Genomic DNA, 27,560 nt, shown 5'->3' with positions numbered 1-27,560 from the left:
GGGCTTTTTGCTCCACAGGGGAAAGACAGGTAGGAGGGCTCTGGCAGAGGCTCTTTGAAGCACATAACCTTTGCTAGGTGCATCTCTTGGTAGTTTTTGCACACCAGTTATTTATTAAAAAAAAAAATTAAAGCTGTGCTCCATGCAGTAATTGAGAACAAACAAGGAAACCCAGGAGAGCCAGTGTTTCCACCAAGAGTACATGGAAAATAGGAAAAATTGCAGTAAAATGAGGGGGCCAGTCACAAGGCTGTATCAGGTAAAAAAGTGATGTGACATTTCTGTTTCTGATTTTTGATGCCTTTCTGCATATGTGGTTTGTTTCCAGTTATAGAGGTAGATGGCTGTAAATAATAACTTAAAAAGAAGGAGCCCTTGGGAAAGAAAAGGATAAGTAGGAACAGTTAATGAAGAAGATAAAAAAAACCTCATCATGGGAGATGCATGTGGTTTTCCTGATTCTGCAAAGTATTTTTAATCTCTTGTCCTGGAATGAGTGTTTTGCAAGCATGTTCTGCAATAAGTGTGGGTTGTAAATCTCCTTGCCTACTCTAAACTGGGAGAAGGCATTTCCTTTGGGAAAGAATGTTGGGAAAAACGAGCAGGAAAATGTTCATGACTGTAAGTCGGTGCATGCCACGCTAACCCTCCTATCTTTCATTCACATATTTTTTGTATTTGAATTAAGCAATGTTTCTGTGCGTAGGAGCAAACAATGCCCAGAAGAAATCCCTGAGTAGATGTATGAAAAACCCCATGATTCAACGTTGAAACAGATTTAAAGCTGTTGCTACTTATCATGGCTGATATAAAATGTACATTGCTGATTAATGAAATGGTTTTGGTAATCTCCTTGTTGATATATCAACTGTCCTTTTGCCAGATCAGCATCAAACATTTGGCTAAAGCTGAATCTATAGCAGTGGGAATTTCATTGGCACGAGCAGAGTTGTGATGCCAGATGTGTTTGGGTTCTGAATGTAAAGGTACAATATTACATGGCTTTATTATGAAGCTGAACGCTGTGTGAGATAAATCATAAAAGCAAACCTGTTTATTTCCAAGAAAAATGTGTAATGGATATAAAAGCATGAGTGTTTCCATTTAAACTAATGAGTGCAATTTATCACTTAGCTCTGCTTTTCTTTGTTTTGCAGCTCATGGGGCATTCTGAATGGGATCACAAACGAGGACCCAGAGGCTCACAGGTCAGCTGCTCAGTATTTTGTGTTTGATTTTGGCTTTTGCTACATTTGAGGCATTCAAGCAAGTTTTCCATCTTGAGTTTGGCAAAGTTGTTAATTTTGTTGACATTTTCAGGGTTTGGAGCAATGGAAAAAGGCATAAAACCATGACAGCTTTCATTAATATAATTTTTGAGCTGTAATTCAAACAGTTGATCCAGACAGAGCTGAGTCATCCAACAGAAAGGTTTTTCTCAGCAGCAGTAAGATGGATTAGATGTATGGAGAAAGCATTTCTTACTCAGCTGTCTCCATCAGGACATCAAAGCAATGCAATTTCAAACAGTGTGGGTATGTTTTGTTTGGTTTATTTTTTTTTAACCTGACGAATTTGTTAAAACTTGGATGGCTCTCTCACCAAGAATCCTTTCATTATTGATCAAGGTGTTGGAACTGTGTGGGGAGGTGCAGAGAAGCCATGTGTAGCCACTGGTTTGCTCTTGACCTGTCAGTGGAAGGAAATTATGCCAGTAGTGTTAATGGTATCACAATCCATTCCAAAATTATCTGTAGTAACTCTCTCTTGTAATTATCTGTTACAATTGCTGCAAACAAGACATCACTACCAGCATTGATGTTCAGGAATTTTCCTGCTTGGGTAAAATAGCCTTTCCTCTCTAGTGCTGGAAGAACAGAAATACATTATTGGAGCTCCAGCCTTTTGTGCTTGCTTTTACCTCAGGTGAAGGATTTTCACGTGGATACTTTGTACAAATGACACTCCAGAGGTGTCATAAAAGCATTAAAGGATCTATAAAAAGGTGGGAAAAGAAAACTGTAGACTCATAGAACAGTTTGGGTTAGAAGAATGTTAATCATCCAGTTCCAGCCCTCTGCCATGGGCAGGGACACCTTCCACTATCCCAGGTGACTCCAAGCCCAGTGTCCAGCCTGGCCTTGGGCACTGCCAGCGATCCAGGGGCAGCCACAGCTGCTCTGAGCACCCTGTGCCAGGGCCTCAGCACCCTGACAGAAAATAATTTCTACCTGACATTTAATCTAAACCTACCTCAGTGGCAGTTTGAAGACATTGCCCCTTGCTCTCTCACTACAGTTCCTGATGAAGAGTCCCAAAATGACCCAGCCTTTCTTATTACCTTGTGTTATCCTAGTGCCCAGACACAAAAACCAAGGAAGAAAAGGAAAAAAGTTTCATTAGAGAGAAGTAAATATGCCTCAGTTATTCCACTGTAGCTTTAGATTCTCTCTTTTACATGACTCTGAAAAATTTCTAGATAGGAATAGCATTAAACCTAATAAAATTAATTTCCTTAAAAGGGTAGGAGAAATTAAGGAGGTTCTGATTTTTTGCAGAATAGAAAAGACTTTTTTTAATCCTTTTGTGATTCAGTTACATCGTTGCCAATTTGTGTCCTTTAAAAAATGCACCTGTTGTAAAAAAACAAGATCTTGCTAAAAAATTAAGGTGAGTGATGTGTTAGGTATACTTAAATACCTTAAAACCTAGAAAGGAAAAAAAAAATGAAGTGAAATCACTGGTTTACCATAATGTAAAACTAAAATCCACATACAAGCTCCTGAAGTTACTCTATCAAGACTCATTAAAAAAAGCTCTGATTCAGTGAAGGGTGGTTTGTTTTTTTTTTTTGAGAGCTAGTAGGTTTTCTATGGCATGTGTTGAAACATGAGGGGAAGCTGCTACAGTGCATGTCATACTTCTTAATGGCTCACTTGGAAAACATGTTCCTTTCCCGCACGTGGGAGTGAAATGCAAAGTGCTGGAGTTCCAGGTAGAGATGGATCTCAAGTGAAATGCACTGAGGCCTATGGGAATTTCTGTTTGCAGCACTTTGTCTCATGATAGGCATCTGCAATTCAATAGAATGTTAATGGCACAAGCAAAAAGCTGTCTTTACAGTATTTAACTTGCTCATGACCACCACTGCACTCCCCTTTTGAGACTTACCACATGTATGTGTATGTATGTTGTAGGATTCCTTTTCTCTTAGAATAATTATACTATTAAGGCTGCTGTAATTGGATTGAATTATAGGTTGCCTTACAAAGAGCAGGGAGTTCCTGGTACATACTTGCTCTTTTTTTTTTTCCTTTATTTTTTCATCCCTGAAGTCAGTGCTGCTTGCTGTAAGTGCTTTGTGCTGGGAATTTATGGATTTGAAATTAAGCAGGAAGAGCAAAGTGAATTTCATTACATTTCATGCTTAACTTTAAAGATTAATACGTGTTAGCACTAAGAATTTAGGCATAAAACTTCAAAACTGAGTTCCAAATGAGACATTCCGAGGTGTTCAGGAATATTTAATCCACCTAAGGAAATGATTCTCGAATATATACATGCAATCTGTCGAACCACATCATGTGAGGGGAAAATATCCATCCCGTTTGTAATGTTGGCACGTGCCACAAGAAAGTGTAAGTAGCAGAATTCATCCTTGGAATATTATTGCTCTGCAGAAAAAATATGCAAATTGCCCTTTAATCATTGTACTAGAACACAGTGCTTGATGCTGCTGAGATCTTTCAGGTGGGACCCATAGCACACTTTGTGCACACGTTTTTATGAGGGCTCCTGGATGTGTGGGAGTAATTTGCTGCTCTGTCATCAAGACTTGTTTGGCTTGCTGGAGATGTAGGCGTAGCCCCAGACTCAGTGAAATCGAGCAATCCTTCCTCCAGTGCTGCAAAAGCACGATGATGGAGAGAGAAACACGGGTCCAGCCTTTTTAATTCTCTTTAACTATAAAAGCTTTCAATTATACATCCGAGGTGCTGCGTTTTACCCCTCCAGTTCCTAAGCAACAGCTATTTTCAGATTGAGTGCGTCTGGTGTTGTTCTACCTACTCCAGGCTCCTTCCTGCGAGGTGGCTGGTGGCTGCTCGCTGCCTCAGCCTCTTGCTGTGGCACTGCAAGGAACAGATGCTTTAGAGGAGCAGCAGGAGCTGGGCTCTGACCACTCTCCACCTCACAGCTCACACAAACTTGAGTGCTTCGGGGAGCTCTGCCGTTCTACAATGAAGAGCAGGAGTGAGAATTAAGGCTCTTGCCGCTGGTTTGGGACAAGAAGCCTTTTTGTCAAGTCTGGCAAAGCCTCTAGAGCAGATTCAGGAGGATGAGCCGGAAATCCCTGTACTTGCTGAAGCGCAGGTGGGAGTCCATTCCCGCTGCTGACCAGGTACTGTGCTCTGGGAATCTGTTGTGTCTCAGTGTGCCACTGTAAAGAGAATTTCAGTGACCTAACGGGGGTGTAGGGGTTCTCTGGACACAGGGAGAGCCAGCTGCTCGTTGTTTGTCGTTTCCAAGCTGAATGCTGCAAAACGTTGGTAAAGCTGATTTTGCAAGGGCATGTGCTTGTGAAGGTGGAGATGCCATGGCAGCCCACTAATGTAGATGCATTTAACCAAAAAAGTCTCCCTGTCTCAAAAATGAGACTTTTCTAAAGGCTTTAGGGGTATTTTAAACTGAATGGCTAAGGGAAATTGTAGTCTACTGTCGATGGGTTGGTGCGTGACTTTTTAGTGTTTCATATCTTTCATATCTTACATACATCTGTGTGTATGGGGTCACTGAGGCATTTTTAGAGTCCTCTTGGTTGATGTGTCATTCCAAGTGTGCTAACCAAGATGAGAGTAAAGCAGATGCAAACAGAACCTATGTAAACATCTGCTGGGAAAAGCAAATACTGTCACCAGACTCAGGACTAAGATGTGATGAATGGCAGTGTGATTAGTATATTTACTACTTCTTGCTCCGGGCACTCCAAGATTCTCTTATTTTTTTGTTCAATACTTTGCTTGGGATATACAGATAATAAAAGAAATAATTACAGAAATAATATTGGTGAGCTAACAGCTCCACTCTCTTCTCAATCATAATTCCATTTCAGTTTTCCATTTATAAAACAGTTGATTTATATGAATGGTAGTCTTTATCTGTAGTAAAGAGACAATTGTTTGACAGGAAGAACAACAGAAATGCCAGTTTTTGAGAAGCATCTTCCTGTGCATTTTTATTAAGAGGGAGAAGGGCAGGAAAGATCACATACCATAATTTATGTAGATTTTAAAGATAAATAATGCCACTTGGAACTTTTAGAGATCTCAGAAATATTGTTTGTCAAAAAAAACAAAACCATGCTGTCACATTATTAGTCACAATAAAATAAGGCACTGTTGATTAATACAGTTTTATTGTACTGAAAGGAATTGAATTGATCCAGATCAGCCCAGCATTTTTAAATTTCACAGAAAAAAAGCATAAATAAATGCTCTGTTAGGAAGTGAATAATTTGGGATCTTGTTTCTGTTAAGAAGATGCAGAGACACTAATGTTATTTCGAAGGAAAGCTGGTTTTCAGCCTCACTTTTCCAGCATTTCCTTTGAATCATTCTAACCCTAATGTTGCATTGCATCATACATTCTATTGTAACACAGTTTGTGGAAAAATAAATATTCCTCACTTAGGTTTGAGGTGTGCAAAGCTGCACTGAGCTGTGCATCAGTTCCACCATCAGTCCCTCAAGCCCTCTGCAGGGTTTTAAAAGAGGAAAGGGAATTTCCCTGACCCATCTGCCACTCTGGGAGAGGGAGATTCAGAAAGTGATGCAGGGAAACACTTGAGCATAGTTTGAGTCTGTAAGGACTAGATGAATGCAATTACTGTGCAAGATGACAGCCCCAAAGAGGCAACTTTCTGAGTGTTTTAGGCTGGTCCTGTTCACAAGCTATTGTATAAAAGTAGCACCCCTGCCTTTTGGTGCAAATCCATTCTTTAGTCCTTAAAGGGATGCAATCTCTTATAGTGTTCTAGGCTGACCTTGACAAAATGACTTTATGTTTTGACAGGTAAGCAGTAACACTGTAGGTTGCTTCTCTGCTCAGAGTAGATAAAATATATTTGTGTTAACAAATAACAAAACCTCTCCAAATGGGCTTTTGCCACCTAAAATTAAAACAAAAAAAAAACAAAACAAAACAAACAAAAAAAAAAAGTAAAGGAAGGAGATAAAATCAAACTGCAAAATTGGGATATTTGGCTTGATCTTGTTCCTAGTGTAAAATGATGTGGCAGGTCTGACTTTTAAGAAAGTGGAAGCTGTAAGTCCACAGTCAAGTTTGATACTCTATTTGAACATATTTTCTGGGGTTTTTTTAATCATAGAGTGATTTTTTTTTCCTCATTTTGCATACTCTGCATGCAATTAAATGACACCCAGAGCTGTTTAGGCAAGGCTGAGCAGCCTGAGAAGTAAGGGTAGAGAAAAACCAAGAGTGGTTATGATGTCTATAGAAAATATAGTTGGAGGTTGTTGGTTTGGGGGATTTTTTAGAGCTAGGTTGTTATATAATTTCAGTTTTGATCTTTTGAGCATTGTTTATGCTCTCAGACACTACATCACAGAGGTCTCCATGGTTTCCAGGCTCTGGTATGACAAAGGAATTTTCTGCTCATTGTTTTGTATTTTATGGGTATGAAAGAGTGAGGAAAGTAGATTTAACTGGGAACCCTGATTTAGATCTCTTTTGTTTTGGTTGATGAAAAATGTCTGATCTTCCTGTTCATCTTTATCCTGGGGATGTTCTGCATGGGTAAATTTAAGCTAAATAATGATAAATTAAATACTATCTAGTTGCCTCTATTTAGCAAATCGTAATATTTCTTAGTTCTTTAATCTTGAATGGCTTTGTCAATAATTTCAGAAGGAGTTACTTTTATATAAGTAAGGAAAGAATTTGTGAATGCTTTTCTTTCTTGTCCATCCAGCTGTTCAGATTGCTTGAAAGCCATCTCTGAAGTTTCAGTACAGGGGTTTGGGGAGTAATTCTATGTTGGTTTTATTTGGTGTATGTGTATGTGCCTGAGGATCTTGTTTCTTAGACCCATCCTAATTTTTTATTCCTGAGAACTGCAACTGAGAATGCTTTCACTGAAAGGATATGGATTTAAAATGTTGTGGTAGCCAGATGAGCTAGAGGTGCCAAATATTTGCTGTAATGCTGTTGAGTATTTCCACCTACCTGTTATTCCCTATAAACTTAATGAGCTGTAGCCTTTGAGCATAAGTTGGTTTTGATACTGGTCCTAAGACAGGAAAAATCTTCCCACATTTTCCCATGGTGAAAACTTCTAATTGTTTTGTTGGTGGCTGTGAACTTAAAAACACAAACTAAATTTCCACAATGATGTAATAAGAACATGACCAATAGTTGCTACAGGGGTTTATATACTTTATATATTTTTATATATTTTTTAGATAGTCATGTATTTACATATATTTTTATAGCTGTGGATATTTGAAAGGAATGTACGATGCAGTTCAATAAAAGCAGTAATATTTTTTTTAGATAGGAATTAATGCTTACAGCAGTGTGAGCAGTGGTAATGCTTCTGCAGCATTAGATTGTGATGGATTGGTGTAAAACCCATGAAATGATGCTTCCCTTACCTGCCAGTGATTTACATCACAGCTGTGCCTAAGGCAGTTTGCATGCACAGTGCAATATCCTGTTCCTTACCATTGATGTGGTAGGTGGGACAAACTTCCACAGGGTTTGTGGAAGGGTGCTCAGCAGGAAATGAACTGATCCTGAGTCATAACTGCAAAATGATAAACCAAGGAATTTCCTGGGTTTCATATAACATTGCATCATGCAGCCTCCATATTCACTGTGTATTCAGTACAGAGCAGGGTCCTGCTGAGACACATCCATGCAGTGATCCTTGCACCCAACCAAATCCCTTCTACTTCACCTGAAACAGTTTACAATTTAAAAAAAAAAATTAGGTTTCCTGTTAAGAATGTTTTTGTGGGTCTTCACAGTTCTTTATTGTTAATAAAACCTTACATGATCCTTTCATTCATCAGACAAGCTTTTGAAGCTTTAGTGGCAGAGCAGAGATTTTCAGGGTTTGGGATGTTATGAAAAAGAGGCCTCGTGGCAGGGTTGTGGGCTGGTTGGAATATGGGGCTGGGGGAGGCGAGCTGCTTTTGCACAGCAGGAAAGGTGCAGGAAGCTGAGCCTGGGATTAAGAAACGACCTAGGAAATTCTTCCTTGCTTTCTAATGCAGCAGATGAGTGATACAGAGTAGAAAGCTATCTCACAGAAATAATCTGCCTCAGATTTGTCCTTGTTTCTCTTGGAATGAGGAGTTGAGGCACAGGCACTCTCTGGGACTGGGGGACCATTTCTTTTTGTCCTGCAGGCTTCCTGCCCTACTGCTCTGAGGTCAGACAGGACCTGTCCTACTGGCAGCTGTGGCCTGATGATGTGGGCAAACCTCCTGCAACCTTCCACATCCATCACTCACCCCTAGGATGGAGGAAAACCTTTGAAATGGTGTCAGCCACCCTGAGAATCCTCTCTGCTCTTGATTTCTGTCTCACAATGACGGACAGGAGTGGATTGGAAGCTCAGTAATGACTTTCAGTCTGTCTTGTCACTATTCTTCATATCTAAACAGGAGCTCAACACAGATTTCCAGAAGTGTTGCCATTCTTCTTCAAAACCCTTCTCCACCTTTATTCCTCCCAGGTTTGCAGTGCAAGTCCTGGTGCTGGTCAGGCAGTCCAGTTGTGTGACAAAGAAGCTTGCTGACAGCACTCAAATTGTATTTTACTTTAATCAGTGAGCAAGTTCCAGTTCTGGAAGGTTGCAATTTGTAGGATCATAGCCATGCTGCAGATCAGTGCAGTTTGGAAAAGGAATCAGCACTGAAATGCAAACTGGAACATGCTGGTGAAATGACTCCTTGAAGAGGCAGCATAGGAGGAGTAAAAAAAGTTTGGCACAGTGCCATTTGTCTCGATATTTTGAAAAGCAGAGATCATGGCAGAAGCTGATAATTGTCCTTTTCTTTCCCTTTTTTTTTTTCTTTTTTCTTCCCCAAGCTTCTTTTCCTCAGGCTTGGGAGTGCATGTCTGCTGGTGTGGTGCAGATATGGATTGCCTGTGGCACTTGCAAGGAGAAGATAGGATTGTGAACTGTCACCATTTGGAGCAGAGGAAAGAGATTTTTTTCCATTAGGGTGATCAGACTCCTGAAACACCCCTGACTCTCCCTACATTTTCCTCTCTTCCTGGCAGTTTTCATAATTTAATTTTTAGCAGTTTTCATAATTTTGTTAACTTGTTTGTTTTCAGAACCCTGAGTTTTATATGGTGTGATTTTCTGACTAAAGCTTTTATTTCTCAGTTGCTTTTTATAAATTTAGAGTCTTAAAGTCTTCAGGTTAAGATATTTTTGTTAATGTGCTTTTTTAGGGGTTGTGTGGGGGTTTTGTTTGTTTGTTTTTATTGGTTTGAGGGTTGTTTGTTTGGTTTGGATTTTTTTGTTTTGCTTTCTAGTTGCAAACTTAAGAAAAGTTTGTTTGCTGGATTTATGGGGATGTGAAATTTGTTGGCATCTGATGGTTAAAGTTTCTGGCTACCTTTAAGACCCATAAACTTACAGACTTTCAGAGGGTTTAATCCCCTGAAATTCAAGTCCTCTGCTTTAGCATGAGCTAGGATTCTCTGCAGGTTTTCAGCTTGCAAATTCTCTGAATTGCCAAAATAGAGGCATCTCTATGCCAGTCTCTGAAACAAAAGCTACACTGAGAATGTTCTGAGACCAGAGTGGGGCACCTCAAAAGGGGTGAGTAGTTAAAAACTAGTAAAACAGTGTCCCTTAGTCTCCTGGAAATGCCTGTGCTGGATAAAATTTTCCAAATACAGGCTGACTGTTGCAAGGGGAAATGTCAGTGCAAAAGTTCAGTTTTGAATAAGTTTTAAGCAACTGCAAGCAGGGTCTTAGGAAGGGAGGGATGGCTAAATTAATAATGACTGATACATTCAGGTGCTTTGTAATGAAAAAAAATACAGCCCACATTAAAATTAAGTAGCACTGGGGCTTTTGTGATGATAGAAGACTACATTTTAGTTCCTTATAACTATGCAAAGCTGAGAGTAGTGCCACAAGGTGCTTTTTAAATTTCCTATATCACCTTAAATTTCACTTACTGCAAATGTGCATTCCAGGTATTTTTTACTTTCCCAAGCACATTTTTTTAACACAAATATTGCAAACCTTAAGCTTCCTCTGTTCAGAGGTGAACCCAGTTATGGAATGAATGTGATTAATAAATTTCATTTTTTACTGAGCAGGGCTTATTCCTAGTCTTCAGCCAGTGTGCTTCCACTGGCATGTTAATAGCAGCATCACTGGGGGATGGGGGCTGCCCTGACTTTCCTTACTGAGTTTCCACAATGCCATTGTTGTTGGAAGATGTCTTTGTTAATGAGGACAAAATGAACTGGCTGATTTCCCTCTATAATGGAAAATTAATTTTAAAAGCATTTTTATTAATACTGGTTTGTTTTGGCTTTTTTTTCCCCCTTGAGTTTTGTGTCCATACTGAGGCAGATATGTGTGCTTTAACTGCTGTTCTCTGGGATAGTTTAAAAGAGTAAGTGAAATTTCCTATTGTTCTTTCCTTACAAGAAAACATGGTGAATTCTCTAGCAGCTCATTTTATGAGTTCCCCAGTGGAAATGCTCACAGCTGATCAGCTCTGCTCTCAACAGCAGATGTTCTTTTTCTTTACTTCAGTAGTAAGCTATAATTTTGTTCTGTGTCTGACGGATCAGTGTTCAAAATTTCAAAGTGAGTTATTGGAGCAGCCTCCTGGGATTTTTGAATAAGCTAGAGCTGGGGTAAATCTTAAAGTCGAGTAATAAAAAAGAAAATTTCATGTTGGGTTGGATTTTAGAGATCAAAGGTTCATTGTGTAATGGCTCTGCATTGCTCCATTTTCAATTCCTGGATAACCTTGAATGTGACAAGAGCAGTATGAATACTTACAGTCCATAAAGGAAGGCTGGAGATTATAAGGTGTTGAATCTAGAGTTCATAATTATTAAGTTGCTGGTCTTTATGCAGGACTAGAAAAACTACTAGAAATGGTGAATAGACAAGCCCTTAGAGGAGATATAGAGGCATCTGAACTGCAAAAAAAGTGAAAAAAACCCCCAACATTTAGTATGAGAAAGGTGTATTTGTTAATAACAAATGATGGACAGGCTGCACCCTTAGGAAATGTGCAGGTGTTACAGAACCAGGGGGAGTGGCTGCTCCAGGGCGTGGTGGTGCTGCCATTCGGGGGGACAGGCGGAGCAGGGGGCCAACAGGAGCTTTGTTCAGCTCAACACGAGGGAAAAATTCCTCCCACACCTCAGGAGATGTAACTGCAGGCACCAGCACAGACAAGGGCTGACTGGCTGGGGAACAGCTTGGCACAGGAGGACCTTGGAGGTCCTGGTGGGCACCAAGCATGTCCTTGTGGCAAAGAAAGCCAACAGCATCATGCTGGGAATTGCTGCCCTGGGAATTGCCAGCAGGCTGAGGGAGGTGATCCTTTGGTTCAGCTCAGCACCAGTGAGACACACCTGGAGTGCTGGGCACAGGTCTGTGCTCTGCAGAACAAGACACAGAAATACTGGAGTGTGTCCAAAACAGGACCACAGAAGGGATTAAGGGGCTGGAGCATCTGTCCTGTGAGGGGAGGCTGAGAGAGGTGGGACTGCTCAGCCTTGAAGAGAGAAAGTTCAAGAGGATCTTGTGAATGTGTATGAATACCTGGTGTGAGAGTGAAGGAGATGGAGCCAGACTCTTCTCAGGGGTGCCACTGGATGAGAGCCAGTGGGTACAGGCTAAAATACAGGAATTCCAGTTTAAAAATAGGCAGGAACTTGTTTAATCTAAGGGTGACCAAGCACTGGAATGGGTTACGTGGAGGGCTTATGGAGCCCTCATCCTTGGAGATAATCTTTGTTCTGCCCCTGCACCTCCCCCTACAAACACATAAAATTCATGAGGAGGCAAAAAAAGCTCTAGATGGAAAAGTGAAGCCAGGAAAAAATCTCCCCAAGCAGAGCTGGGGCTATATTAAAAACCAGCTACCAAGGTAGTGATTTAAAACATGTAATCTCTTTTCAGACTACATGGATAGTACTTTGGTAGAAATCCAGATAACCTTTCTGTTTCCAGTAGCTTTGCTTCTGAAGCACAAGAGCTCACTTCTCTAAAAATGAGGAAAATATAATTGTAAATACTGTCTATTCTGGTATCAAAGAAAAAAAAATAGAGATTTTCTGTTATGTACAGTTTTGAAAGTTCATATTCTGTTCTGACATACATGCCCTTAGCTTCAGAGCAAACCCCACACACAGGATTTTCAGTTTTCACATCCATGGTAGGGGGACCTGAATCTTCAAAGTTAGGTGATGGATATGAACAGAAATGTAGAATGGCAATAAGCTTTTGTGTCATATTACCATGGACCAATTTTTATATGTATCTAAAAATAATAACTCTGTGTATATTGAGATTGTGTTTTTAGGACTCCTGGAGGGCTTCATATGCTTGCTTCTTTTAAATTAACAGTTGGAGTTGAGTGAACTATCTGCAAATAATTATTTTAGATTAAATTCTTCATTAAAATGCAGAATAGGAGGGGGGCTTAGCTGACAAGAGAAGCTGCAGTGCTGCTTTCTATTCCTTACAACTCTGTGGGATGTGAAAGTGATGAACAGCTGAAGTCAATGATTAGAATCTTCAAGGACCAGCGTTGCTTTTGAGACAGCTCTGTCTCAGAATGGTGATTTTGCTGGGATTATAATGTGGCTGCATTTTCATCACAGAAACAGCCCCTGGACAAAATCACCCTGTTGATTTTGAATCGTTTCCATCTAGATAGGAGTTGTAAAAATGTACATGTGGCTCCTGTGTGTAGCTGCCACCTCCTGTCTTACAAACAGACACCAGGTTTGGCTTTTGAGCTACTGCTAAAGTAGTAATCCATGATGGATGCTGCTTGGTGTTGGAGCAGCACAAGGCACTGGGTGTCCTTCACCAGAGGACACTGTGCAGCTGGACACTGTGTCAGTGGATCAACAGCTCTCTGGTGATGTGCTCCCCCAGCAGGTTTAGGTTCATCCTGAGCAGTGCACATCTTCTCCTGAGGATCAAGTGGAGTGTGGAAGAGGAGGAAAATTAGAAGCCGAAATGGAAGTGCTTTGAGGGCTATGAACATGTAAGGCACACTGATTTATCCTGCACCAGTCACAGAGTAAATCCCTTCATCTCTTGATGTGTGGGGTGTCCCGTTGGCTTTGGGGCTGCATAGACAGCACCTTTCTTTCAAGATTCTGATGTTCTTTCTCCACCCCCCCCCCACCCCCCACAGTCTTAAAGTTGGGAAAAAGAGAGTGGAAAACTTATGCAATTGGGCAGTGGATTCCTGGGATGCTCAAGGTGCTATTTTTGTTGCTACAGGCATTTGAAAAAATGTACTTCCAATATTTTGTTTTGGAATTATTGCTGGAGTTCTGAAGTCCAGGAATTTTTAGCAAGTCCTCACCATAGGAACAGAAAGAAACAAATCCAAGATATTTTAATATGGCACACATAGTTCTGTTGTTGCCAAAGGGAAGTGTTCTACTTAAATATTAAGACAATGTTAGCAGCAACTGACCCAAGAGAATGAGCTGGGTGTCCCAGTCCAGTTTCTAATGGTGGAGTGTCTTCCACTGGAAATTCTGCTTCAGTTTTTCAGTGCCTGGGAGGTGTTTATGGATGTGGAAGCTGCACTCTGCTTGTTTCTTCAAGTCAGGCTTTTCAGAGTCCTTGTAGATGAACCTTTTTTGGTCAGCATGTCTTCTGTGTGCTCTCAAAGGACCGACTTGAGGTGGCAGTCACAGAGAGACACAGAACAGTTTCTGGGTCAGCCTTTTCTCCTGGTGGTATTTCAAAGTACACCTCCTATTTCTCTTTAATTAGAGATTGGTGTCTCTTGGTATCAACTGCCTTTACTAGGGAAATAATTAGGCAGTACTGTTTTAACTGATGTGATTCTTCCAATCATCTCATTTCATCTCCTCTGGAGAAAGATTTTCTGTGTTTTTTTTCTTTTTTATTTGCCTGATCACCCCTCCTACTATGAAGCCAGCTACTTAGAATCTGTCCCATTCATACTCCCTGCCATGTTGCAGTAACATGTCAAAAGACTTTTCTGACCATTGCCTCAAAATTGGAATTTAACTTAGCCCTGCTTGTAAGTTTCTCATACTGCCATAAAATTTTCTATGTTTGTTGATCACGGGTCTGGTTTAGGTACAATTTTTTCAGCTCAGTTATAAGATTGTTATTTTTCCAGAAAGTTCTTTGAAATCCCCAGCTTGACTTCTTACTTCATTTCAATTGTAATGCCTGCCTAGTCCTTTAGGGATATTGCTGGGTTCCCTATCCACACTGGCATTCCAGACGTTTTCAGCTGGTCAGAGTGTATATCAACATTTCATAATGGATCTTCACCTCCACATTTAATTATATTTCTTTTGTATTAGGACCTGTGTCCCCTTTTTTCCCTTAAGAAAAGTTGAAATGCCTCTTTGTTGTTCAGTAATCAGAAGCCTAGTTAGTATAGAGCCCTCAGACCTATGCTTCTTCTGAATTCCCTTCTAGATTGCTTTCAGGCCTCCTTTGTACCATCTGGCTCTGTGTAGGCCCTCAAATCCAAGCAAAGTCGTCTTAGCCTTGCCAACTTTTTTTTTCTTCCACAACATTTCTGATACAGACCTTTTCCAATCCACAAAATGTGGTCCAGGTTCTCAGTATTAAACCTTAATCCCTGCAACATCCATTGCTTTGATAGTTTAAGAAAATGCCTTTTTAAGTTCAGGAAAAAACTTCCTATTTTTTATTATTCATGTCCATCCATTAGTCCTTTTAATAGTTTGATCTGCTCTCATCAACACCTATATATACCTTCCATTTTTTATCCTGTATCTAAACTAAACCCTTTCAGTATGCTATTTCACAGGATCATAACCTAGCAATTCTCTCTAAATCGGGAAAATAAACCAAAAGTCTCTGAAATGTATTTACAATTCATTTTGTTGCTGATGAGCTTCAGTAATTGTGGTGGGTAATTTTTTCTATTTGGAATATTTTTTTCAGTTTTGGTGCCATTGCATTTTATAAGCCAAATCCTACAGCCTTCATTATACTACAAAGCTTGTTGTCTTACTTAAAAATATTGATAATTTGCAAACCAAAAGTGGCCCCTCATAGTACTATAACTTCCTTATTATTGTTTTTTACTCAGGTTACAGAAAATGCAGTATTTAGTTTATGAGCAAGGTCAGTTCCCTGGCTGCCTTCTGCTAGCAAAAGAGCACTATGTAATCCTTTCATAAATTTCATCCAAGCTTTATCTTACTGTTACTTCCCTTCCCCTCCTCTCCCTTCCCCCCAGCTCTCCTCTAGTGGTAAGGAGCAATCTGGTCATTTCCTGCTTATACTTATTTCCATCCCCATTTTTAACAGTCCAGCATTATCCTGGAGCATAAAAAAGCCTGCTCTATAGGGTATTTTAAAGAGCAATCATACCCCCGCAGCCATCAGTCTGTTATATTAGATAGGGGATGTTTTTTCTAGTCTAGTTTTTTTCTAGAAGGTTATTTCCTTCCTTCATCTAAAGGCTTCTTCCTGCATTCACTGCAGCTTTGTAGAATTCAGCTTTCTGCACAAATTGAATATGAAATAGAGTCTGTCTAGGTATTTAATTAAAGGAAAGACATTAAATCAAGTTTAAAGCTTATTTTGTAATCCTCTTGTAAAGCAGAAGCCACCTAGATTTGTAGAACACACAGATCTATTAGGTTGGAGAAGACATCTAAATTCATCAAACCCAACTGTTAACCTGGCACTGCATGTTCCGAACATCCCCATTGCCACATACAGGGCTACCCTACCACCTCTCCTGGAGAGGTGTTCTCCTTCTTCTCTCCTTCTTCTCCTCTCCTTCTTCTTCTTCTCTCCTTCTTCTCCTCTCCTTCTTCTTCTCCTATCCTTATTCTCCTCTCCTTCTCCTCTCCTTCTTCTCTCCTTCCAAGGAGTTTTCCTGCTGCACCACGTCTTCCAGCTCCTCCTGTTCACTGCCTATGCCTTGTGCAGTGGTCTAGGTGCACTGGAGCTGTTGTTCCCACCATGTTTGGCAGGGAAGAAGCCCCAGTTCCTGTGTGCTGTTCTCAGGCACTCCTGTGATTTCCCACATGTGATAACCCATGTGTCTCTGCTGCTGCATGGATCTCCATGCCCTGCCTCTGTGATCTGCAGGTGGAAGGACCTCGCTAGCATACCATCCCTCAAAACTGGTGTGCTGTCTTCAGTCATATCTCTAGGGAGCTTTTATCTCCTCCCCCCCCTTCAAATCTACTTCAAAGCTTGTTCAGTGATCTCTGCGAACTCTTTGCAAAGATCCTTTTCCCTCTCTGAGACTTCCCCTGTCTCTCACCAGCAGATCTGCAGCTGTGTAAATGAAACCAAGATCAAAACCCCCAAATCCTGCTGGTGCCACCAGGCTCAGGGCCAGGGATTGATCTGCTGGCTCTTCCTGTTCCTTCCCTCTTCATTCCCTGCTACTGGAATGACACAGAAGAAGACTGCTTATGCTCCTCAGCCCTTAACCAGTTGTCCCAAGCCTGAATTCTCTATTGATTACCTTCACCCTTTTGTTCCAGCTGCATCCCTGCCTGCTGGGCAAAAAGGCAGCTGAAAGGCTTGGGACACAAGCCCTGTGAGGAACGACTGAGGGAGCTGGGGCTGCTCAGCCTGGAGAAAAGGCGACTCAGAGGTGACCTTATTTTATATAACTTACACCTTTCAACTCCCTGAAAGGTGGGCGTAGTCAGGTGGGCTTGGTCTCTGTCTAAGTTTAAAAAAAAAAAGTTTATCCAATTCCCATCTGAATAGAAGTTGCCTTGGGGCACTTTTCCTTATCTGTTGTTAATGGCCCCATCAATGCCTGAGAGATAACACCGTCCAGGAGGAGGAGGTGATTAAGGACACACCTTGTGACTCATAATGACCCATTGTGAAATGCTCTGCCCAAGGAGAGGAGCAAGGCATTCCCACCTGGATAAAACTGGAGATTTCTACACAGAGGAGAGCCTTTCCACAGGTTCTCTGAGAAGACACAGCAACTACATCTGCCATCCCAAGAAGACTGCAGCTACTCCAATTCAGACTGCTACCAGCACGCTGGCCAGGTTGTATTCTGACTTTGTCAGTAGCCTTTCCCTTTGTATTATTGCATGTATTTTTGTCCTTTTCCCCTTTTCCCAATAAATTGTATTTCTGACTTAGAGTCTCTCACTGGTTTTGCTTTCAAACCAGGACATATTTTTGGCGCCCAATGTGGGGCAAGAAATTACTGAGAGAAGTCAGAATTACAATCTTGTATTGTAGAGGGTACCTCTTCACTATGATGCTTAACATGCTTTTTTGGGTCTTATACCTAGCTCTCTATATTTTCCCGAATGTGGGGAATTATTTGGCAATTGTAATGCTCATGTGTAGACCAGGGTATGGTATGAGAATTGCTTTATTGGTCTACTATGTCTATTGCATTATGACCTCTGAGGCAATGAACATGATTTGGAATATGTACTCAATTCTGTTTGCTTGTCCTAATCTAGGCTGCTATGTTTGGGGCCTCAGCAACCTCACCCAGCCCCTGGGGGGAGGGGTAAAGATTGATGTTTTCAAACCTTTCAGGCTTGACACAGCAGCTTTTGAAAATGTTAAGTTCCCTCTGGATGCCAAGGACAGCATAATGTTGTTGTTAGTTCTTCTTTGCCTTCTGTGCACAATCTGCAACATGCTTAGAAACAAAACACTACATAGTGTGGTGCAGCAAAACATACATAGTGTGGTGCAGCGTCTTCTTGAGGAAGAAGAAACAAGAAGGAAAGCAGCAGTGTCCGTGCCTGTACAGAATACCACAACAGCATCCATGTCAACACAGGCTGCCATAGAGAAAGAAGAAACCAAAAGGAAAACAACAGTGTCCGTGTCTAGGCAGACTGTAATGGAGGAAAAAACAAAAAGCAAAGCAAAAGTGTCTATGTCTACACAGACCGGCACAGAGGAGGAAGGAACCGAAAGCGCCATCAGCATCTCCACACAAACCATCACCAAACCAGAGCAGCCTGAACCCATAGTAGTTGCCCCCGTTCAGAAGAAGAAATCGAGGAGCAAATCAGTCTGCATAGTGACTGATGAGGACACTGCAGGACCCTCGCACCCAGCGGAAGAGACGGAACCAGAGATCATCACTCGCTCTCTATCCCTGGGTGAGCTATGTGACCTGCAGAGAAAATTCACCCGCCAGACAAATGAGTCCATCCTGACCTGGCTTCTCCGCATCTGGGACGCTGCAGCCAATGACAGCAGCCAATGACACCATTCTGGATGGAAGTGAGGCCAGACAACTGGGATCACTATCCCGGGATGTGGTCATTGACCAGGGGATTGGGAGAACCCAGGAAACTCTCAGCCTCTGGCGGCGACTGCTCGCAAGTGTGAGGGACAGATACCTTTGTAAAGAAGACCTCCAGGAAAATGGAATACCATGGAACAAGGTATCCAATGCCTGAGAAAATTGGCTGTGTTGGAGATAATTTTCGCAGTAAATGAGAGATTTCCTAAGAGTCCAGACTGTGTCCAGTGCACATCACAAATGTGGTTGCGATTTGCACGGCTTGGACCAGAGATGTACTCTCATTACCTGGCAACACTGCAGTGGAGAGAAGGCGAGGACAGGGTGGGCGTCTTAGCCAATAAATTAAGAATTTACGAGGATACGGTCACCGCCCCATTTCATACCCATGTCTCATCCGTGGAAACAAGGTTGGCTGAGCAAGTCCAGGACTTGATTAAAGAGAGTCATAAGAAACTAAAAAAGGAACTTAAGGAAGAAGGCTACCATATTTCACCAAAACCAAGAAGAATCTCTGCCATTAGGAGCCAGCGCTCCCAAGCCAAAGAGAGAGGATACACTCAACGAGGAAACCTCTGGTTTTTTTCTTCAGGAGCATGGAGAAGACATGAGGAAGTGGGATAGAAAACCCACCTCTTCCTTAGCAGCCCGAGTACGTGAACTAAAAAGAACACCTAACACAAAAAGAGTCAATGCTGCTCCAGTCTCTCAAACACAGAGTTACAGACAATATAAGAATAATGATATAACTGATCCTCTTGAAGGAACCTCAAGAACCTATTTACCAGAAGAGAGCAACGTGTACCATGACCAAGAATAGAGGGGCCCTGCCTCTAGCCAGGTAGAGGACAGGGACAATCAGATCTATTAGACCGTGTGGATTCAATAGCCTAGCACATCTGAACCACAAAAATATACAGCTTTAGTTGACACCGGTGCCCAATGTACCCTGATGCCATCAAGATATGTAGGAGAAGAATCAATTTCTATTTCTGGGGTAACAGGAGGATCCCAGCAGCTTACTGTATTAGAGGCTGAAGTGAGTTTAACTGAGAACGGGTGGCAGAAACACCCCATCGTGACTGGTCCAAAGGCCCCATGCATCCTTGGCATAGACTATCTCAGAAATAGATATTTCAAAGACCCAAAAGGACATCGCTGGGCTTTTGGGATAGCTGCTGTAGAGACAGAAGACATCCGGAAACTAAATACCTTGCCTAGTCTCTCAGATTACCCTTCTGCTGTGGGACTGCTGAGAGTTAAAGAACAGCAGATACCAATTGCCATAACAACAGTGCACCGTCGGCAATATCGTACCAGCAGAGACTCTGTAACCCCCATCCATGAGATGATTCGTAAATTAGAGAGCCAAGGGGTGGTCAGCAAGGCCCATTCACCTTTCAACAGCCCTATATGGCCAGTATGCAAGTCCAGTGGGGAATGGAGACTGACGGTGGACTACCGCGGCCTGAATGAGGTTACACCACCACTGAGCGCTGCCATGCCAGACATGTTGGAGCTTCAGTACGAGCTGGAGTCCAAGGCAGCAAAGTGGTATGCGACCATTGATATTGCAAATGCCTTCTTCTCCATTCCTTTGGCAACGGAATGCAAACCTCAGTTTGCCTTCACCTGGAAGGGAGTGCAGTAGACCTAGAACTGACTGCCCCAGGGGTAGAAACACAGTCCCACCATCTGCCATGGACGGATCCAGGCTGCACTGGAAAAGAACGAGGCTCCCAAACATCTACAGTATATCGATGACATCATTGTGTGGGGGAACACAGCAGAGGAAGTCTTCGAAAAGAAAGAAAAAATTATCCAGATTTTACTGAAAGCTGGTTTTGCCATTAAACGAAGCAAGGTTAAGGGACCAGCTCAAGAAATTCAGTTTCTAAGAGTCAAGTAGCAAGATGGACGTCGTCAGATCCCGACAGAAATAATCGACAAGATCACCGCTATGTCTCCACCTACCAACAAGAAGGAGACACAAGCTTTCCTAGGTGCCATAGGCTTTTAGAGGATGCACATTCCTGAGTACAGCCAGATTGTGAGCCCTCTCTACCTGGTCACCCGAAAAAAAGAATGATTTCCACTGGGGCCCTGAGCAGCAACAAGCCTTCACTCAGATCAAGCAGGAGATAGCTCATGCTGTAGCCCTTGGCCCAGTTAGGACAGGACCAGAGGTCAAGAACGTACTCTACTCTGCAGCTGGGAACCATGGTTTGTCCTGGAGCCTTTGGCAGAAAGTGCCTGGGGAGACTCGGGGTCGACCACTGAGATTTTAGAGCCGGAGCTACAAAGGCTCTGAAGCAAACTACACTCCCACAGAGAAAGAAATCTTGGCTGCCTATGAAGGAGTTCAAGCTGCCTCAGAAGTAATTGGCACTGAAACACAGCTGCTTCTGGCACCCCGACTACCAATGCTGGGGTAGATGTTTAAAGGAAAGGTTCCTTCTACACATCATGCCACTGATGCCACATGGAGTAAATGGATTGCCCTCATCACTCAGCGTGCCCGTATTAGAAATCCGAATCGCCCTGGGATTCTGGAAATTATAACAAACTGGCCTGAGGGGGAGACTTTTAGATTGTCTTCTGAAGAAGAGGAGCAAGTGGCACGTGCTGAAGAGGCCCCACCATATAATGAGCTACCAGAAACTGAAAGACAATATGCCCTTTTTACGGATGGTTCCTGCCGAATCATAGGCAGTAGCCAAAAATGGAAAGCTGCAGTGTGGAGCCCCACACGACAAGTGGCACAAGCTACTGAGGGACAAAGTGGATCAAGTCAGCTTGCAGAGCTTAAAGCTGTCCAGCTGGCTTTAGATATTGCTGAGCGAGAAAAGTGGTCGAGGCTCTATCTCTACACCGACTCATGGATGGTAGCTAATGCTCTCTGGAGATAGCTAAGTCGCTAAAAAAAGGCTAACTGGCAGCGCAGAGGGAAACCCATCTGGGCCGCCGAGATCTGGCAAGGCATTGCCTCCCGAGTAGAGAAGCTGACCGTGAAAATTCGACACGTGGATGCACACATACCCAAGAGTCGGGCTACTGAGGAGCATCACAACAACAAACAAGTAGACCGAGCTGCCAAAGTGAAAATATCACAAGTAGACCTAGATTGGCAGCATAAAGGAGAACTATTCCTAGCTCGTTGGGCCCATGACGCTTCTGGTCATCAAGGAAGAGACGCAACATACCGATGAACACGAGACCGAGGGGTAGATCTTACTATAGACAGCATCTCACAGGTCATGCACGACTGCGAGACCTGCGCTGCAATCAAACAGGCCAAACGGATGAAGCCTCTGTGGTACGGTAGGCGATAGTTGAAATACAGGTATGGGGAAGCTTGGCAAATTGACTACATCACGCTTCCCCAGACCCGACAAGGCAAGCACTATGTACTGACCATGGTAGAAGCAACCACAGGATGGCTGGAAACCTACCCTGTGCCTTATGCCACTGCCCAGAACACCATCTTAGGCCTAGAAAAACAGGTCTTATAGAGACACGGCACCCCTGAGAGAATTGAGTCAGACAATAGAACACATTTCAAGAATGGCCTCATCAACACCTGGGCCAGAGAACATGGGATTGAGTGGATATATCATATCCCATATCATGCTCCAGCTGCCGGGAAAGTTGAACGATGTAATGGACTGCTTAAAACCACCCTAAAGGCACTTAGTGGGGGAACTTTCAAGAATTGAGAACTGAACTTAGCAAAAGCTACCTGCATAGTCAACACCCGAGGGTCCATCAATCAAGCTGGTCCTGCCCAATCTGAACCCTTGCAGACAGTAGATAGAGATAAAGTCCCTGTGGTACATATGAAAGGTATTTTAGGAAAGACTGTTTAGATTAATCCCACCCCAGGCAAAGACAAACCCATCCGTGGGATTGTTTTTGCTCAAAGACCCGGTTATACTTGGTGGGTAATGCAGAAGGATGGGCAAACCCATTGTGTACCACAGGGAAACTTGGTCTTAAGTGAGAACTATGTGTAAGGTTTCATCACGAAGAAGATGGAAATAGGAAAAAGGGGTGGATAATGTCCAAGTTTTAAAAAAAAAACGTTTTCCAATTCCCATCTGAGTAGAAGTTGCCTTGGGGCAGTTTTCCTTATCTGTTGTTAATGGCCCCATCAATGCCTGAGAGATAACACCGTCCAGGAGGAGGAGGTGATTAAGGACACACCTTGTGACTCATAATGACCCATTGTGAAATGCTCTGCCCAAGGAGAGGAGCAAGGCATTCCCACCTGGATAAAACTGGAGATTTCTACACAGAGGAGAGCCTTTCCACAAGTTCTCTGAGAAGACACAGCAACTACATCTGCCATCCCAAGAAGACTGCAGCTACTCCAATTCAGACTGCTACCAGCACGCTGGCCAGGTTGTATTCTGACTTTGTCAGTAGCCTTTCCCTTTGTATTATTACATGTATTTTTGTCCTTTTCCCAATAAATTGTATTTCTGACTTAGAGTCTCTCACTGGTTTTGCTTTCAAACCAGGACAGTCTCTTTCTCCAGGCAGCACTGACAGAACCAGAGGACACAGCCTCAAGCTGAATCAAGGGAAATACAGGTTGGATATTAGGAAAAAGCTTTTTACAGAAAGAGTGATAAAGTTCTGGAATGGGCTGCCCAGGGAGGTGGTGGAGTCACCATCCCTGGATGTGTTTAAACAAAGCCTGGATGTGGCACTGGGTTCCAGGGTTTAGTTGAGGTGTTGGGTCTGGGTTGGACTTGATGATCTTGAAGATCTCTTTGAATCCAGTAATTCTGTGAATTCTGTGTATGTGTGAATTCTGTGTCTGTGACTCAGTGTGTACCTGGGACAGTACTGACAGATAAGGATCAAGGGCTGTACCAGGACAGGAAGCTTTTGCTTCCCACCTTTACCTGGACACCAGGGATGCAGCAGACTTCATTGAGAAGTGGATCTGCTCTGCATATTGTTCTGCTCTTCTGTTCCTTTCTCCTGTAACAGCTGTAGTGCAAGAAGTACATGTCAGTAAGCAGCACAGAGGTGACAGTCTTGAGGGTCTAATGACACAAATGTGCAGTCTAGGCTGGCAGGTTAACCTGCTGTGCGTGGTGTGTTTAATGAACAAAGAGCAAGGCAGAGGTTGAGCAAGATCTGAACAACTTGCATCATGTATGGATGCTGAAAAACTATAGCATTCTTGGAAAATTGCAGAGCAAGAATTCTTAAATTAGGCTTAAAGTGCTCTCTATATATGTTCTATATACAATATATATAATGATACTATGTGTATATATAGATTCTAGCTAGCAAACAAAAATGGAGTATAAAAATGTCAAAACTGCAAAAGAAAGAGGCATTGTGCTTACTATATTTGTGCTTTATGATTTAATTTAGGAGAAAAAGGGAGGAGGAAGAATTCCAGTTTTAGAGAATAAGAACTGAATTTTCATGACCTTTTTCCCTCCTGAAGTTGTATTTAATTTTGCTATTTGGAAAAGTAGTTGAAGAAAAAGGCAGGAGGAATATTCCATCTTGCACAAATACGGACAGAAAACAGAAGCCTCCTCCAGGCAAGTAGTCTCAGGAGATGGAGTAAATTGCCAGTCATCCATCTCTCTTTTCTGGATTACATGATATATTGGAGCAGTTAAGAGAGGAATCTACTGCTTAAATGCAATCAATAATTTGCTTTTGTTGCTATATTTTTCTTATTACAACTTGGAGGTCATGGCTGTAGTCAGGAGCTTACGCCGACACTTTGCTGAGATGCTTTATTTTCAAAATCTAATATTTAAAGGGAGGGTAAGGAACACTTTCAAGTGTCAGCTGAATGGCAGAAATTATGTCTGAAGTCCAATAATTGTAATGCCTTTTAACCCAAAACAAATTATGAACCTGCATTAGGAAGCGTTTGCCACCAAACTGTGTTTGCTGATTTGGGAGCTGGTGATGCTGGACACAAAATCCTGCTTTGTGAAATCTCTGCTTTTGGCAGAGATTTATTTCTGGCAGAGGCTCAGCAGGAGAGTGGCAGGATTTGAGGCTTCAGATGTGGAAGGACTTAACATTGTGACAGCCCATAAACTATACTTTTAAATATCTAGAAAAGAGATGGGATCTCATCCTTTCTCAGATGCAAAGGTTATCACATACCATGGGAAAAATCTAGCAGTTTGGTACAGCTTTTTTTTTTTTTTCTTCTGCTCTTCTCTCAAAATGGAGTTTCTTCAGATTTGCATTTTTTTCTGAGTAATGTTTAAATAATATATTTTTCATAGGTATATGGACAGACTGTATGGGGAGGTAGGAGGGAGGTGGGTGTCTGCTGCATTTAAAAAGCTGTCTTATATAATGCAGAAAAAAAATTAAAGCATGAGGAAATGTATCATGTCTTTGTTACAAAAAATTTATCTGCTGTTGTTTGGATCTGATGTATCAGGAAAATGTGCTCTGGAGAACAAATTAGAAGCTTGGTGCTTGTGCTGGGCTGTTTTGTTCCAGGACTGGCCTTGGAAAAAGCAGAAGAAGCATCATTGCAGAGCCTGTATTTTCAGCTTTGGAAATTACTTCCTGACTATGAAACATGTCTGCACTGTTGGATTTTGAAACCAGTTCTTATTTTTTTTTCTCTTTCCCTGATAATCAGTCTTGTGGAGAAGTGCATACAGGTCTGTAGCTCCAGCTCTCCTGGCTCTTCAACAATCTGCAGGACTTCTGTCCAAGTTTTGTTTTCAGAGGAGTAATGATTTCTTGGATTGTTTTGCTTTAAGTGATTTGTTTTCTGTGGCTTGAAAAATTTTATTATCTTTTAAAAGGAAAGGCAGAAAGCATAAATCCTAGGAAAGAGCAGCTGCTCCCTTTTGGAGCACGAAGTACTGATGAAGGGGATCAGCTAAGCAGTGCTCCTCGTGTAAACACCAACATTTAGGTTTCCGTGGCTTGCAATTACAGCTTAAATGGGCTGCTCTGCAGGCAAAAATCTAATTAAACCTAATTAGTCAGTAATTTATGTTTCACATCCTATATACACCCCAGTTCCCTGTCACTACTGGAAATCCACAAAGAGCTGGACAACAGAGGAGGTAACCACTGACCTCATACTGAAGCCATTCCTTCTCTGCTTCTGAGGTCATACCAAACATCACCCCTCATGAAAACTGGTGTTCATCTAAAGAAGTTTGACCAGAGTCAAAACATTTTTGGTTTTTATTTTGCTGTCAGCCTTGGCTGAGAGTGGCCAAGAAGTTTCAGCTGTTTCAGGGGAAGGTATCTGGGGGGTGGCAGCAGGAGGGGTTCCACATGATGAAGTTTATTTTGCTAAAATACTGCCAATGCATAGTCAGGGAAGGTGATATGCCAGATATTTTGTATTGATTACTCTGTTATAAGTAACTAGTGTTTCCAGCCAAGAATACCTAGTTGACACATGAGCCAATCTGGGTAATTTTTTTAGCTGCTGTGCCTTGTAGTTTGACATGTGTGGGAGCATGCAGTACTTCCAAGGATGCTCATTAATTGTGGATTAGCACATATTTATAATTGTCTTAATTACTTCCTTGATTGAATGTGAAATGAATAACATACACTATAGCATTCATGTAAAATACATTAATTAAAGAACAGGATCATAGGATCTTTGGGAAGAAGTTTGACACTTCCCAGCAGGAGGATAACTGAAAGAATAAATTTATTTTATTTGATACAGACATCATTACTTGCTGTATCATACAGATACATCATTACTTGCTGCTACAGTAGGTACAAATTTCCTTTGACATCCCCACTGAAATTTAATCACCTTCCCTCCCTCTGTTTTCTGATAAAATTGGTAAAATTACATTAAGTTAAAAAGAACAAAAGGAACACATGACCACAGCAAAGAGGCAAAACAGATTTCAAAGTAGATAGCATATTTTGTGCTGCTTAAATGCTGCTGGACTCCATAGGAGCCCAGTATTGGATACAGTCTAAGTCTTCTTATCTAAATTATTTTATTAGAAATAGGAGCAAAATATTTTCTAACTGCTTTCAAAGAGAAGTTGTGGTCTGAATTCTTAGACATACTTTGTTGTTGAGGGATGTGCTGGTTTTTGGGGGAGGTAGCAAAGGGCATTGGAAGGGTTTCCTGAATAGAACACATGCAGGATAGAAGAATCTGTTCATCTGCCTCAGTTTAACCTCTTTCGCTTCAGATTTGCTTAGCCTACTACTCTAGTGACTAGTCACTACTTGAGGTTTGGGGTGTGGGTTGATGGGGTTTTAGGGTTATTTTTTTAAACTGCAAACAGTGTAAAGTTTTACAGTGAATGTAAGTATAGCATGAAGTCAGAGGGTGCAAAACAAATGCTTTTAAACTGAGCTGGCACACTCTTAATTTTAAGATTAAAGGGTTCTTGTAGTATGGTATTGTTGCTTCCTTCCTGATTTACCAAACTCAACCTGTTTTGGGAAGGATTGATTTTGACAGTACACTTGTGCAGACACAAGTGAGCTGGCTTTGGTCCTGGGAGCAGTTCAGCCTGTACTGAATCAAACATCCTCAATTACATATCCAATTTCTCAGCTCACCTGGCTTGTCTGCTTCCAGCAATGAAGAGCTCTTCCCTGGTTAGCTTTGGTGTCTCTGTACTTCACTACATCACTCCATAAGCATCACTGTTAAGGTATTCAGCATCTGTTTTATGTCAAGTGTCAGTGGACTTGATGATCTGTATCTGCTCAGCTATTTACTTGCCTTTTGTGTTTTCATTTTCTTCCCCCTTCACATGGACACTTGGAAAAGGAATAGCAATACACGTGTGAGGAATATATGGATAGTGGATATAGATCATAGAAGACAGACCAAACTCTGTCTCAAAAGCAAACAAAACACCCATCCCAACACAGCTACGAGGAACCTGCACATCCCTAAACACCCTGTGCAGAAGAGTGCAGGGGGCAGATTGCTTCCCTGCTGTCCTGTGGTGTCAACTACTGCCTGAGCACCACCTAAACATCCAGCTCAGCTCACAGGTGCGA

General features: G+C 41.9%; 1 protein-coding gene across 2 annotated transcripts in view; it reads left to right on the top strand.

Annotated features, from left to right (window-relative positions):
- PDE3A (phosphodiesterase 3A) overlaps nucleotides 1-27,560 on the top strand; it is a 235,569-nt gene that overhangs the window by 144,026 nt on the left and 63,983 nt on the right. For both annotated transcript variants that reach the window (XM_085569555.1, XM_077783258.2), the window contains exon 2: nucleotides 1,158-1,208. In XM_085569555.1, the coding sequence (XP_085425681.1) occupies nucleotides 1,158-1,208 (51 nt within the window). The remainder of the gene's footprint in view (nucleotides 1-1,157; nucleotides 1,209-27,560) is intronic.

This window comes from Lonchura striata, chromosome 1A, assembly GCF_050655825.1.
Source record: "Lonchura striata isolate lonStrDom1 chromosome 1A, ASM5065582v1, whole genome shotgun sequence".
NCBI classification, from domain to species: domain Eukaryota; kingdom Metazoa; phylum Chordata; class Aves; order Passeriformes; family Estrildidae; genus Lonchura; species Lonchura striata.
This window is presented reverse-complemented; position numbering and strand designations above follow the sequence as displayed.